Source organism: Myotis lucifugus, unplaced genomic scaffold (genome assembly GCF_000147115.1).
Source record: "Myotis lucifugus unplaced genomic scaffold, Myoluc2.0 scaffold_99, whole genome shotgun sequence".
Lineage (NCBI taxonomy): Eukaryota > Metazoa > Chordata > Mammalia > Chiroptera > Vespertilionidae > Myotis > Myotis lucifugus.
Window position 1 is genome coordinate 513,190 of NW_005871147.1, and position 16,756 is coordinate 529,945.

General features: G+C 37.4%; 1 protein-coding gene and 1 non-coding gene across 2 annotated transcripts in view; one reads left to right on the top strand and one right to left on the bottom strand.

The window, feature by feature from the left end:
- The window catches only part of TANC2 (tetratricopeptide repeat, ankyrin repeat and coiled-coil containing 2), a 250,044-nt gene that overhangs the window by 114,264 nt on the left and 119,024 nt on the right, over window positions 1-16,756 (bottom strand). The window contains exon 5 of the mRNA XM_014458693.2: window positions 9,388-9,498. Within this exon, the coding sequence (XP_014314179.1) occupies window positions 9,388-9,498 (111 nt within the window). The remainder of the gene's footprint in view (window positions 1-9,387; window positions 9,499-16,756) is intronic.
- On the top strand, window positions 12,396-12,499 carry LOC111826729. Its single transcript, XR_002830106.1, has one exon. It is a non-coding gene; the product is annotated as a U6 spliceosomal RNA (small nuclear RNA).

Here is a 16,756-nt window from a genome sequence, read left to right on the forward strand (position 1 = left end):
ATTACAATTGGTGAGAATGTTTATATAAGACACTAACCACAAAAGAAAAGATTGGTAAAGGGAAGTTTATTAATACAAAAAGCTCTGCTCATTAAAGACACTATTAGGTGGTTAAAAAGCAAGCCATAGAGTGGGAAAAGATATCTTTAATTCATATACCTTAAAAAGAACTCATATCTAGAATGTATAAAGAATCTGTATAAATTAATAAAAAAATAAAGACAATCCAATTTAAAAATGAACTAAAATATTTATACAGGAATTTACAAGAGGATAGCCAAGTGACCAATAAGTGTATATGGTAAAAAGCTATTCAACATTATTGGGAAATTATCATCAAAACCACACTGAAATACCACTACATATGTGCAGTGCAGAATAGCACACAAAACAAAGAAAAAAACAACCACCTGACAATCTACATATATAAAAGTGTAATATGCAAATCGACCAAACAGCTGAACAGCAGAATGACCATCTGGATGACCACACTATGACACATACTGGAACCAGGCCAGCCAAGGCAGGTGTGATGCCATTGGTCGGGGAGCCCCACCGTGGCCCCACAATTGCCCACAGAGGGAGGCCCAGGCCACCGGCCAGTGGGGCAATCAATGGGGTTGGTAAGGAGGTGGGGTGACGTGGACACGGGCAGCACCAGGCCAAGGCGGGTGTGGGTGGGGGCGGGGCCAGCTGCAGGCAGCTGGGGGAAGCCTGGGTGCCAGCAGCTGGAGGGAAGCCCGGGTCCCAGTAGCCAGAGGGAAGCTCATGTCCCAGGTGCCAGCAGCCAGAGGGAAGCCTGCGTCCTGGGTTCCGGCAGCCGGAGGGAACCCGAGTCCCAGGTGCTGGTAGCTAGATTGTAGCCGGTACCGGCAGACAGGGGAAGGAAAGCCTACCCTTGCACGAATTTCGTGCATTGAGCCTCTAGTCTGTATATATAAAAGCCTAAGCAACCATTACGACGAAACGACTGGTCACTATGACACACACTGACCACCAGGGGTCAGACGCTCAACGCAGGAGCTGCCCACAGGCCCCAATCACCCATGGGGCCTGCCGGCCAACCCCCTGGTCCCTCCCCCCAGCTGGGATGGGGAACCAGGGGTGAGTGGCGGCAGACGTGGCCTCTTTCCCAGGGGGACCGAGGGCCGGCTCCCTCCTCAGGGCCGGTGGCCAACCTCCTGGGTCCCTCCCTTGTTCTTCTCCCTGGCCGGCAGGCCCCAATTGCCTGATCAGGGCCTGCCGGCCAACCTCCCGGTCCCTCCCCAGGCTGGCAGGTCCCATTCGCCTGATCAGGGCCGGGCCCCGGGCTGGGATGGGGAACCAGGGGTGGGTGGTGGTGGATGCGGGTGGCAAGGGAAGGAGGAAAGGGGGAAGTGGGGAGGCGGGGAACCGTGCAGTGGCGGCATGCGGGCAGCGAGGGAAGGAGGAGGCAGGAAGGCAAGGGGCAGGGAGGCGGGGAACCTGATTGGCCCTGATCACCAGCCAGGCCTAGGGACCCCACCCGTGCATGAATTTTGTGCACCAGGCCTCTAGCATGGGATAAAAGAGCACTTAAATACTGCTATGTTGGTGGGAATGTAAATTGGTAGCATCAAATTTGGAAACAATTTTAAGGTGAACATACTGAAAACCTTATGACCCAGCATATTCACTACCAGATATACACCAAAAGGAGAGGTATACATAGGGGTAGCAAAATATACTTAATAAACATTTGTAAAATTGTTCATAACAGCTAAAATTGTAGGCATACAATGAAATATGACAGCTATAAAAGAGAATCTCACAACATACAACTGAACAAAGAAGAGCGACGGAAGAGAATACATACTAAATTATTACATTTATGTGAAGTCTGAAAACTGGTAAAAGAAATAATTGATCATCACAATCAGAATAGTGGTTATGCTTGCAGGGAGTGGATAATGATGCAGAGGAAGTATGAGAAAGCTGAAGTGCTGGTAATGTTCTATATCTTGATTTAGGTAGTGATTATACGCTTGTGTTCACTTCATAAAATTTCATGGCTTGCATAATTACAATTTGTGTACCTTTCTGTATTTATATTTTCATTTTTAAAAATTATAGAAAAGGTATTAAGGACAGAAGACACTGGGTTTGAAAATGAAACAATATTCATCATTTTCTTCTCCAAGAAAGAAGTCTAGAATTATGAAAAAAGAAATGTTATATGTATTTTAAAAATTAGTACAACATAATAAATTATTTGACCAGTCCTCTTATACCAGTTAACAACTTCAAGTGGAACAATGACATAAGGATAGAGAGAAGCCAATGTGTAAAGAATTATTTTATTTTATAAGTTAAAGGAAGTGTCAGAGAGCAGAGAAGGAAACAAACTTGTCTTGGAAGAGTGGAGGGAAGAAAAGGAGGGAAGAGGGTTCTTGGAGAAGGCCACACTAAAAATTCTTGTAATGGAGGAGTTTTGATTTTTTTTTAACAGAAATTAGGGAAAGAGAGCAGAGGAAACAATTTCCAAATTCAAATTCTGTATGACATATTATTTTAACACAAACACAAAACTCTTAAGATTAAAACTGATTAAATGTAATATACTAGTTAATATTTTAAAAGAGTGCTTTATTTCTGGAATAATATTGATAGTAGTATCCTATATAATAAAAGGCTAATATGCAAATAGACTGAACAGCAGAACGACTGGTCACTATGACACATACTGATCACCAGGGGGCACTCAATGCAGGAGATGCCCCCTGGTGGTCAGTGCGATCCCACAGGGGGAACACTGCTCAGCCAGAAGCCGGGCTCATGGCTGGCGAGCGCAGCGGTGGGACCCTCTCCCACCTCCGCGGCAGCACTAAGGATGTCCGACTGACGGCTTAGGCCCGCTCCCTCTGGGCAGCAGGCCTAAACTGTCAGTCAGACATCCCCCAAGGGCTCCCGGGCTGCAAGAGGGCACAGGCGGGGCTGAGGGACCCCCCCCCCCCCCAGTGCACAAATTTCGTGCACCGGGCCTGGTACTTTTCTAAGTGTTTCGCATGTCTTATATCATTTACTGTCTGGTACTTTTCTAAGTGTTTCGCATGTCTTATATCATTTAATCTCTACAACATTTCTTATCTTACAGATAGTAAAAGTGAGGCACACAAATATTAGTCCAGGCTGGTTTCCAGAATTAGGTAAGTAAGCAGAGTCAATATTAGTCCAGGCTGGTTAGCCCCTGGAATAATAACCTCATTATATTGCCAAGAAATATATGATTATTGAGTATAAATTGGTTATATGGTTATTTTATTATTTTCATCTTTAACAGTATCCAGCAGAATTATCTGATGATAGACAATATAGGAAAGCATTCATTCGATAAATATTTACTGAGTACTTTCTGCACCCAGCACTATGTTAGATGTTACATAATACATTATGAATAATGGGGCATGATCCCTATCCTTAGGAGCTTATACTCTCATAGGGGAAATTAGTAAAAAAAAAAAATTAATTAAATCATAGTAAATTAAACTCTGTGAGAACTGTGTAGGCAGGATATAAAATACTGTAAAAAAAAAAAAAAGCAAGTGCTGAATATTCAGAACACTTTGGCCTTTTTCTTTTTTTTAATTAAATTAAGTTTATTAGAGTAACGTTGGTCAATACATTAAATGAGTTTCAAGTGTGCCTTTATTTTTCTTGATGACACCAATTCCCCTTTCAGAGATGGTTTATGCTTTCAACATTTGCAAAAACTACCTTCACTTAAAGTAAAGTAGCCAAACTGTGGAGGGATTAAACTATGATTAAATCTGTACCAAAACATAAAAATAGACACATAGATCAATGGAACAGAATAGAGAGCCCAGACTAAACCAACACATATATGGTCAATTAACTTATGACAGAGGCAAAAATTTACAGTCTCTTCAATAGATTAGACTATTATCTTATAGCATGCACAAAAATAAAGTCAAAATAAATTAAACACTTGAATGTAAGACCTGAAACCATAAAACTAAAAGAAACCATAGGCAGTAAGCTCCCTGACACTGGTCTTGGTAATGAATTTTTTTGGATCTAACTCCAAAGTCAAGGGAAACAAAAGCAAAAATAAATAAGTGGGACTATAGCAAATTAATTAGCTTCTGCACAAAGGAGGAAACCATCTATATATATAATCTATATATATAAAAGGCTAAGTGACCCACCGTCCGTCTGTCCGACTGACAGGCCGGTACATATGAGGTGCACTGGCAATTTAAAAATAAATGTTGACTCGCGCATGCGCAATACCTATAAAGTTCTCGCTGGCACCAATCGCACGCATGTGTTTCGATCTGTCATTGTCGATCGTGAATTTAGTTGTTTTTGTTGACATTCTGAAGCTGAAAGAAAGCGGTGTTGTTGACAGAATATGTCTGAAGACCATTAATAAATCACAAAGACAAACTCTAGACAGAGTAGGAATATTCCTACCTAAACCCATTTTCGGACATGGTCAGTTATATGTTGCTTTCTCTCAAGTTTGAAGAGCGTGTGACGTTAAAGTTGTAAATACTTCATCACAAGGGAAATTAGTCAAGCACTCTGAAAGTGTTTTTACTCTTAATGTGGTATACAGGGAGATATTAGAATGAGTTTAATCAATTTATTAGTCATTGCTTTTATCAATGTTGTTTTTATATCATGTTTTTGTATCATGTCTGTGTTGTTGTTATATCATGTTGTTATTGTTTATTTATTAATAAATTTATATATTATTTTCATATACATTTTACTAATTTTCTTTCACCTCTGACACTTCTATTATAGAGAAAGGGCGAATAGTGATATTAAAATATTTCTTCTAATTATTTTCCTTTCAATGTGAACGAATCCGTGCACCGGGCCACTAGTCACAAAATAAAAAGACAAGCTACTAAACGGGTGAAGATATTTGCAAATCATGTATCTAATAAAGGGTTGATATACAAAATATATAAAGAACTCATACAACTACAACAACAAAAAATAACCAATCCAATTAAAAAATGGGCAGAAGATCCAAATAGACATTTTTTCCAAAGAAGACATACAGATGTTCACCAGGCACATGAAAAGATGCTCAAAATCTCTAGTTATCAGGGAAATGAAAATCAAAACCACAATGAGATACTACCTGTTACAATAGCTATCATCAAAAAGTAAAGAAATGACAAGTATTGATGAGGATGTGGAGAAAAGGGAAACTCTGTGTACTGTTGGTGGGAATATAAATTGCTACAGCCACTATGGAAAACAGTATGGAGGGTCCTCAAAAAATTAAAAATAGAATTATCATATGATCCAGCAATTCCACTTCTGGCTATTCATCCAAAGGAAACAAAAACAGTAATTCAAACAATATAATTTACAATAGCCAAGATATGGAAACAACCTAAGTGTCCATAAATAGATGAATGGATAAAGATGTGGTGTGTACACACACACACACAAACACGTGCGCGCAATACTACTCATCCACAAAGAGAATGAATTCTTGCCATTTGCCTCAACATGGATGAACCTTGAGAGTATTATGCTAAGTTAAATAACCCAGACAGAGAAAGACAAATATTGCATGATTTCACGTATATGTAGAATCTAAAAAAAAAAAAAAATCAAAACAAATATATACAGAGAACAGGTGGTTGTCAGAAGGGAAGGGGGTTGGTGAAAATGGGTGAAGGGGGTCAAGAGGTACAAACTTTCTTATATAAAATAAATAACTCACAGGTATATAATGTACAGCATAGGGACTATAGTCAATAATATTGTATTGCATATTTAAAAGTTGCTAAGAGAGTGAATCTTACACATTCTCATCACAGGAAAAAAATTTGTAAATTGTATGGTGACAGGTGATAACTAGACTTATTGTGGTGATCTTTTGCATTGTATACAAATATCAAATTATGTTGTATATCTGAAAATATTATATGTCAATTGTACTTCAATAAAAAGCTGTGCCAAGAAATAAATGTCTAATAGCTAAGGTATCTAAATCCCTAATCTGTACTCCATAATGGCAGGCTATGCAGTCTAGTTTCACAGACTCTTAATTCTCAGAATTCTCTTGCCATTTTCACATTGGGCTGTTTACATTTTTCTTTAGAATCTGTTAATTATAAACTGCTTGTTCTCATCTATATCAAATTACTCAGAAATTTGTATCACATTTAATCAAATAAAGAAACCCATGCTTTCTGTCTAACAGTTATAAAACCTATGATTAGCTTGATTAGCTTGGTTCAATTGCCAAAGCAAATCTGGTTAATATTCATTTCTTAGTTCTTAAATGATTACCTAAATTTTTCCTTTCCTGATGAATGTTGGAAAATGGGTGACTGCTAAACGCAGAAGATGTTATTTGTCACAGTAAGTACTTAAGTCAGGGGGCTCTTCCACATCTCCCCTACCCTCCAAACTAAGCTCCTGATTGTGAGAATCACTGCCTACCAGTGATCAAGAATCAAAGCAACCAACCACCACCTCAACTCTACTCGCTGAGTGGCTGACTTTAAAACATTCCCACCCTCTTCTTAGTTTCCTTGGGCAAACTTGAAGAAGAAGGAGTAGGAACAGATGAAACAATTGTTGAAACCAGGGTCTGGGTATATGGCAGGTTGTTTGGGTATGATTAAAACTTTACACAACAAAAATTATTTTCTGGCTTGGCCACATGACTTTACTTGGACCCTGGACTGTTATGAAAGAGGCTTGAAATGTGCCTTTGCACTAGGGCTTATATTCTTGTGCTCCGGTGATTCACAAAAAGAAGAGCTTCTCTCCACCTAATGCTCCTTCAGCCTGAGCCCCAGAATGAACACACACAGATCTGAGCCCAACTTGAACCCTAGAGCTGAACATGCAGCCAGAAACAGAGCTATGCCAATCAATATTTACAAATCCATGGGTAAGAAAAAAAGTGCTTATTTTGTTGTTGTAATGCATTTTAGGTTGATTTGTTAAAAGTATTATTGTGAGCATTTAATTTTTAGATAGTTAATTTGCCTCAAATACAACCACAACTTAAGTAGCAGACCACAATGAAATCCTGGTAGGTTTTCCTACCATGTATTTTCTGATCAATATAATCACTCCCTTACCTTCATAGTCACTTATTTCTAGTTGTCACCTTACTACAGATTCTTTTCTATTTCTTACTCATCTATTGATCTTCTCTTTTAAAAAATATAATTTACATAAAATAAATCACATTCCTATGAAGTGTACAAATGAATAAATTTTAACAGATTTATACATCTGTGAAAACTGCCTTTAAAATCAAGACACAGAAAGAACATTTCTACCATCTCTGAAGTTTCCTTGTGTTCCTTCAAAGTCACAACAAACTCTCTCTCAATCTCTAGCAACAGGCATCCAGTGATCTGTTATCTTACAACATGTTTTATTTTCTTCCTGGCTTTTCTTTTCCCTTTTTAAACATTTTTTATTGATTAAGGTATTACAAATGTGTCTTTATCCCCCCATTGTCCCCTCATTCCCCCAGTCTTGCCCTCACCCTCACCCCCTGTTGTCTGCGTCCATCGCTTATGCTTATATGTATGCATACAAGTCCTTTGGTTGATCTCTCCCTCTTACCCCCACCCTTCCCCACCTTCCCTCTGAGGTTTGAGCATCTGATAGATGCTTCTCTGTCTCTAGATCTGTTTTTTGTTCAATTATGTTTTATTGCTTAAAGTATTACAAAGAGTATTACATATGTCCCCTCTTCCCCCCCCCCCGCCCCGGCTTTCTGAACATCTAAACTGTGGTTTAATTCCAATTTAGCAAGGAACTCATGCTTGTGGAAAATATATGTAAATAATAACATGGATAAGATTCTTCTTAGTGATTCAGCAATGACATTCCAACAACAGCAGCTTCTTGACAACAACAATAGCTAGTTTAGATTAAGGATGTAGGATGGGCAATCAGGAAGTAAAAGATGGGTCTCCCTAAAAATCATTCTGATTTACAAATCTGAAAAAGACAAAGTCTCTGACAGGGTTCTTCTTCCAAAACTCAATGTAAGAATAGAGAATTAGTGGATTTATTTTACTTTATCACACTAAAATTTGTGTGAACAAATGCAAAGCACAATATTCCACTGCCCAAGAAGTATAACAATACCTCAAAACATGAAAGTAACTCTTCTAACAATGTGCTACAGTGCCATTTAAAGAGTTGATTTGTTCCTTTTAGAAAAAGAAAAGCTGGTGCCTAATACGTAACTATTGTGATTAACTAAAAAAAAAATGCATATTCATCTACAACAGTGGATGAAGCCCAGGGTTCTGCACCCTAAAAGTGAAATCCCCAAATTTTTCAATATTCAAAACTAATTAATAAAATCAATCGCTTCACAGCCTTTTGGCTAAAATCAAGTGTAGTATAAAATCAAATGTCTGATTAGGTTTGACCCAAGTTTTTGCCTATTGTATTTTTCTTTTTATATATAAATATGTCTTATCTCGGCTCAGAGATCTATTATCCTGACATTTCAGATGAGAGCTACTGATATCTTCCCTAGAACTAGAAATCATTTTATTCTGCTGACCCATAATACTGTAAATATGTAGTGGTTGTATTCATTGTGGTTTAACTTCAATCTTAAAAAGCAGGAATAAACAAAGGACCTAAAACCACGCCTTCTAAGGTCCTTTACTAAAGCTCTGATCTGTATACTCAACTAAAGCTGTGAACATTTCTGACACAGCCCTATAGACTTACTGGAGAGTGAGTGTAAAGAATGTTGCCAGGCAACTCATCTAAGTTTGGAAGAATCTAAGCATTGATAATGACTCTGTCTCAGTTTGGCTCCCACACAAGAAGGGTTTTAGTGAACTCCCACATGTATTTACAGGCCATTCATGAGAAGAGATATTTCTAAAAGTGTGTGTCCAAGAGTCCAAATCAGGAATCTATAATGTTTCTTTTCTAATTCAAGTTTAATGTCACAACTATTTTCTATACTGTCTAGAAATCTAATAGGCATTAGGCAAAATAGGCCACATATAGAGGGCTAGTGTTGAATGAACATTTTTTATTCATATCTTTATCATTCCTATTTGCACATGGCCAAAGCAACATTTCTTCAAGTATCCCAAATCATAAAAATCACCCTGAAAACCAATTATTACCACAATTATTTAAATTATTTTGAAAATTATCTTTAAAATTTTTTTCAATACTTACTCTCATTAACATGAATAGTCAAAAGGATGTTCAGTAAAAACTATGTTCTAATAAGGACAATATGCAATTAGTTGTGAAAGAGGTAATGGATATGTTTTTATAAATGGTATACATGCAGAATACTGCTCTGCAGGATGGGTCTAATCCAAAAACCTCCCTCTTTCAAAGCAGACACTTTGCATGCATGCTTACCAGGGCAGTATGCATCCACATCCAGTTTCTGAGCTGAAGTGAGGGTTGGGGAGCCAAGCTCGGATTCTGGAATTCGTGGGCTTTCAACAAACTTTGCTTTCCTCAGAGGGGCTGAGGACAAAAAAAGAGACAAAGAGAGAGGGAGAGGAAAAAGGGGGGTGGGTAGAAAGAAAGTAAGGAAGGAAGAAAGAAAGAAAAAGGAAAGAGAAACACAGGGAAAGAGAAGGGAAAGAGAAACATAGAGGGGTCATGAGTAAGGGGAACAGCAGGCAACAGATGGAAGCACTTAAATGAACGACACACTCTGTCAGACTCAGATCAGGTTACCCTATTTTTTGTGCCAGAAAAAAAAGATTGCATTCTTCATTGAGGAGATGGGTCTTGTTAAAAAATCACTGCAAACTGGAAAAGCTAAAATCTAATAATCAAAACTATGAGCAGAAGTTGTAACTGTTTATAATCTTTAGCTGTTTCTCTCTCTTTATAAAGTGAAGAGCTTTCTTATTTTGTCTTTCATTGTCATTAAATACAGGTATTAACTGAGGAAAGTATAGGACTAAGTTCTAGGATTTTGTTTGCAATAATTGTAATCAAAGGTTTTCTTTATCCACAAATATCTATTATAATACTCACTTGTCATAAATACCATAAGAAGGATTAATCTACCTCACTAAACAAGGAAATCAATCCCCTGACTGTTCAGCTATTGGTATAAGAAGTCAAAACTGCTAGTTGACTAAGATATTAACTAGGCCACACCAGTTTGATACTGGATGCTAAACAGATAGGATTTAATTACAAATATAATCACGTGGTCTATGGAACAGTAATTTCCGTGCCATGGAATCCATTCATTCTTGTAAAGAATGAAATATAAAATATAATTCACAAATTGAAAGCTTTACTTATTGAAAGCTCATATAAATTTTACTTACTGATTAAAATTAAAAATATGAAGATTGCTTTGGTACTTTCAAACTGAGTTCTATTAAATAAACTACAATAGGTTGAAAGTGTTTAGCACAGTATCAATTAAATCTGAAATTGATTTGTATGCATTATAAATTAGTGTCATAACTATAGGTGTCTAAGACATTGAGTGCCTAAGATCACACTACTTTTTTCAAGTTTCTGCATATTCTTCAAAATCCTCACCCATTACTCCATTACTGATCCACAAGGGATTGATTCTAAATTATTCCTAAAACATCCTGTAAAAAGTACTATAAAACTTTGTCATTATAATGGCCAGAATTTTTCTCTATTTTCTACAGAGGATAAAAATAGTAAAATATTAAAAAATACTTTTGAAATGTGCCAGTACTCAAAACCTACAGACAACTAACTCACACTTTAAGTCCTAGAGTGTGTATGTACTAGTACATTCTGAGCTTCTATTTAAAAACCAAAATAAAGCCAGTTACTATCTACATGGCAACAAAGGCTAAGGGTGCTAACAGGATGGTTTTCCACTAAAAGTAAGCTTTGAAATAGCAGAACTCTCACCTCTGCTGAGAGTGTAATACTTGAACCTATTTTTAAAAACCATGATTACAAATGAAGATCAGAAGTGATGTATATGCATGTCTGCAGGCTTCTAATAGCCAATATTAGAATCTTTTTTCATGATCTCACCCATCAATTAAAAAATAATGAAGTGATTTATTTATCCAATATTGTTTAGTATAGAGGAAATTATTGTAAGTTAATTCTGAAAGCTCTTAGGTCCTTTCGAGAATTTTATTAATATATTGTCATGGCAACAGAATAACTATTTTACCTGCTGAGTTCTGACAAGGACAGCACTGGTCCCTGCTCAAGGGACTCTATATATCTAAAAATCTTATAACAATTTTCATAATGAAATTTGGGACTAGCAGACAGAAATTAGCAACTTAGTTAGATATGTAAGAAAGAAATTCAAGGAGGAAAAGAGAAGTTGAGGAAGACCTGAGTAATGTACAGGAATTAAGAGATGGAGCCAAGGAGGAAAATCAGGATCATTAAGATCTGTGAAGCTTAATGCCTTACAGAGTTCTGTTTTTCCTTCTCAGAGAATTCCAACTGAGGTTATCTTTAGCTCATAGCAGACATTTAATTTTTTTTTCCTGCCTTCATCTCTCCTTCATCCATGCTATACATGCCCAATAATGAATCTGAATTATTTTGTAAGGTCGCTTATAATGTTCTCTGATCTAAGTTATAGAAAACTAGTATCATCTGTAAGTCAATCAAATACAGGCGGTATAATCAACAGCATGACAGGTTGTCCAGTAAGTCTTAAATACTGCTTGGTGGAGAACATAAAAGGCCAACTTGGAAGATGGGAATAATATTTTGCCTAGAATTTTAGTATACTTATTTATAAAAAAAATTGGCATATAAGATGATTCAGGTGGGTAAGAGAATACATGTCAAAAGGGTTTATCAGTAGTAAAACAAAGAAAAAAAGAAAAACGAAGTGGTTGAATTGAAATGGGTAGGAAGAATCTAAAACCAAACAGGGATTTTATTGTGATGTAAGAGATAACAGGAAAGTAGGGCTCTGAGAAGTGATCTGAACCAATACTGGGAACATGATTCTTATGCTGTAAGAGACTTGAGTTTGGGAATCTGGCAGAGATTGACAGGAAGGATACGTATTGGTTCAGAATATGGGCTTAGTCATTTCAAAGATTTAGGTCTTGGCTCTAGTACTTATTAGTAGTAACAAAATGAGCAAGTTAACTTAGCCGAATATGCATCATCAAAAATTAGGATCAGTTTAAATTTATTTTTTCATTCAAATATAATGATACTTATTATGCTTTATAGATTAGTTATATCTGTAAATAAAAACAAATGTAATGCTTTCGATTACAGTGCCTAGAATAGTGTCTGGCATATGGTAACTAGTTAATAATTATTTGCTAAGTGAATAGAAACAGTAGAAAAATCAAAGCAAAGGCAGGGGTTACAAATAGAGTTTTAGTAAAACAAATGTTTTAAAAAGCACTCATGGTGTTCGCTTTGGCAGCATATATACTGTACTAAAATTGGAATGATACAGAGAAGATTAGCATGGCCCTTGCACAAGAATGACAAACAAATTCATAAAAAGCATTCATGGATAACATAAAGGTTAATCACACTTATAAATACCCTCACTAACTTAGACTTTCATAAGCAAACATTATATAAATCACCATTATTATAATCAGACTATGATAATTTAATTTCTAGCTTTAATGACTGGATTATTTCCATAAAAAGTTTCCGACAAAATATGCTAACGAGGATATAGTTGAGTTAAAAACTAAACACTAGAAAAGACACTTTTGCTGTATCCAAGAACCACCACATTCAGCAATATTTGAAGGATGCATTAACAAAGGAAGTCAACATCTCTTTATTCCTGACTTTCCCTAGGAAGACTAGGCAGCTGCTTTCTGACCCTCAACAGCATAAAGTCACTAGTGGATCAGTCAGATCCTTTTGAGCCTTTTTAAAGCTTTGCTTAGGCAGGTGTGGGGTAACTTTTTACTCTAAGGCTAGTTGAACTCTGCTACAAAAATGTGTCCTTTCTTGGATTTCTATTGAATGTTCCTGGTAAGTGGTTCTCAACCTTCCTAATGCCTCGACCTTTTAATACAGTTCCTCATGTTGTGGTGACCCCCAACCATAAAATTATTTTCGTTGCTACTTCATAACTGTAATTTTGCTACTGTTATGAATCGTAATGTAAATATCTGATATGCAGGATGTATTTAGGCGACCCCTGTGAAAGGGTCGTTCGACCCCCAAAGGGGTCGCGACCCACAGGTTGAGAACCGCTGTTTCTGATGCTTTTAATAAGATCTCTACACACTCTGGCTGGTCAGAATGGAATAACAAACAAACAAACAAAACAAAACAAAAAAACACCTCCTGTTCCTGTGGAACTCTAGAAATCGTTCAGTTTAGAGCAGTGGTTTTCAACCTGTGGGTCGCGACCCTTTCACAGGGGTCACCTAAGACCATCAGAAAACACATATATAATTACATATTGTTTTTGTGATTAATCACTATGCTTTAATTATGTTCAATTTGTAACAATGAAAATACATCCTGCATATCAGATATTTACATTACGATTCCTAACAGTAGCAAAATCAGTTATGAGTAGTAACGAAAATAATTTTATGGTTGGGAGTCACCACAACATGAGGAACTGTATTAAAGGGTCGTGGCATTAGGAAGGTTGAGAACCACTGGTTTAGAGCTTCTCTAGACTCATGGAGGCCCACCCCACCTATGTGCAACTCATTATTAAGTTAAAGGCTATATGGATAATTTTGTAGTTCTCTTCCTGCTTAGCTCTCTATTCTTCAGTACTCTGTAAATTTCAGTTGCCTTGGTTTCACCAATTTCTGATCTCTGTTTTATCAGTTCAACAAGACTCTCTGAGTTTCCCACCATCGGGAGAACACTTTTAGGCAAAAAGCCAGAGTTGACCTAGTTTACTCCTCTAACTTTTCTCTCAGGGATCACATCACCATACTGTCAAATGTCGTTTCTGAAAACTGTTGTTTCTAGTGGGAGAGCAAATCCAATACTGTTCACTCCATTACAGTGGGAAGAAGAGTTATCTCGTGATGTTTTAATTTGTCTTTTCCAGATGTGGCTGACAAAAGGCAGAACCTTTGTCTTACATATTGCTGTAGCCTTACTGTGGACCACAGAGCAAGTATTATTATTTGTTAAATGAATTAACTATTTGTTTATCTATATATTTTTGGAGGCATTAAACCATCTCTTTATGTCTTTCATAAATTTAGTGATTAAGGCCTAACAAAATTGGTGATTCAAAGTCATATCCAAGGTAACTCAAAAGTAAGTCTGTTCCTCCCACAGAAGTTCTATTTTCATGCAATTATACACAAAGGATATACTAGACACATTTATATAAAGACAGACCATACAAGCAATAAATGTGGAGACCAACACAGTGCTCCAAAGAAAGAGTTACTGCAAAAAATTATTGTAATAACTTTTACGACATTCCTACAAGACAACTTCAGTGGCATTTTGAATAAACTAAATAGAAATTTTTTCATTTCATGAAACCGGTATTTAAATCTTTGTTTACCTACACATGCTAATACAAAGAAAAAGGCAAATTACTGTAGTATACAACTCATTGTTTTCATGTCATCTCTTTATAGTATTGAATGGCAAAACTCAGGGTATATGAGATAAAATGATAAAATAAAGCAGTATAGATTTCAATTACCTACTTTAATATCTTTGCAGATACAAATCAATAATCTGAGATCAGAAAAGCCTTTTAAATATGCTAATGATACTCCAATGACAATTAGTTTAATGGTATTAGGTTTCATTTCCACATATCTGAAGAAGCACTAGGTTTTTAATAATATAAAAGGAGTTTAACATTGTGGGTATGTTGGCTTATGTGATTATTGGTTTACTGATATGAGCAATTCTATATATTTGTCAGGCCAACTTCTGAGTTTAAAGTACTAATAGCTATGTAATATAACTACATTTAAATTTAAAATACTACATAAACATATCATCATAGAAATTGGAAAATATAAGAAACAAATATAATGCAATTAAAAATGATCAGAACCCTACATACCTCTGTTAACGTTTCAGAGCATATGATCTTTCCTATATTTCATATAAAATATTAATGCCAATAAAAGCAGCTAAATGACTAATGACTTGTCTTTTCAATATACGGCTTTTGAAAGGAATACTTAGACCCTAAAGGTAGCAAGTGAATTCACTGAGCAACATTTTATATGAAGAGTTGTATCTCTAATATGAAAGTGAACATTAGCCACAGTTTTTTCCTCACTAAATAACTCTCACCTCCTCAAAATACAAAATGTCTCAAACAAATTTTATATATGTAACATATAAATAGATAACATATTTACATATGTAATTTATGCAATAATATGGAGCATACATGTGGTATGACTGTAAGGAATGAGGCTAGCTGTACTTGTAAATGTTCTAAAAATTAGCTGTCCAACTGATGTGGCTCAGTGGTTGAGCACTGACCTATGGTCCAGGAGGTCATGATTTGATTCCCAGTCAGGGCACATGCCCAGGTTGTGGCCTCGATCCCCATTGGGGGACATGCAGGAGGCAACCAATCGATGATTCTCTCTCATTTTTGATGTTTCTATCTCTCTCCCTCTCCCTTCCTTTCTGAAATCAATACAAATATTTTAAAATAAAAATTCTATATAATAAAAGGGTAATATGCAAATTGACCCTAACAGTGGAACAACCCAGAACGACCCATAGCTATGATGCGCACTGACCACCGGGGGGCAGACGCTCAACGTAGGAGCTGCCCCCTGGTGGTCAGTGCGTTCCCACAAGGGGAGCTCCACTAAGCCACAAGCTGGGCCGACCTCTCCCGCCTCCTCAGCAGCGCCAAGGATATCCGACTACGGCTTAGGCCCACTCCCCACATGGGGAGCGGGTGAGCGGGCCTAAGCCGGCTGGTGGACATCCCCCGAGGGCTCCTGGGCTGCCAGAGGGATGTCTGACTGCCAGCTTAGGCCCGATCTCCCAGGGAGCGGGCCTAAGCTGGAGGATGGACATCCCCCAAGGGGTCCTGTACTATGAGAGGGTGAAGGCCAGGCTGAGAAACCCTCCCCCCCACCGAGTGCACGAATTTTCGTGCACTGGGCCTCTAGTCGGTCAATATATCCTCATCTCAAATTAAAGGAAAAAATATATTCTCTCTAGCACCTTTAAACAGAAATATCTACAATTCATATCTTCTCATCAGGCACCTATGAGAAAGTAGAGGGAAAATCTCTATATATAAAAGGCTAATATGCAAAGTGTCTCTCGGGAGTTGGACTGGGAGACCGGGAGTTCAAACGCTCGCTATGACGTGCACTGACCACCAGGGGGCGGCACGAAACCAAGGAAGGTCCCGGCCGGCAGCCAGGGAAGGAAGGCCCTGGCCAGCAGCCGGAAGGCCCTGATCGGCCCTGATCGCTGGCCAGGCCTAGGGACCCTACCCATGCATGAATTTTGTGCAATGGGCTTCTAGTAGCAGAACAAAGAAATGAAGATCATGATGAAAAGAAAGGGCTTTAAAGTGAGACTTGTGTTACATGGCCTATATAATGTGGTCTTCAAAAAATTATTCAATTTTTCCAAGTTTGGATTCTGCATCTTAAAATGTGAGGCATATATCCCTCTTAGAGTTGTTATGAGGATTAAATTTAAAGAGCAAAGTGTAGATAAGGCTAAAAAGAGATACTGTATTAATATTTATTATTCTTTGAAAAAAGGCAGCTGAAGCACAATGTGCTACTGAAGGCTATAGAGTGAGCTCCCCCTGGAACAACAA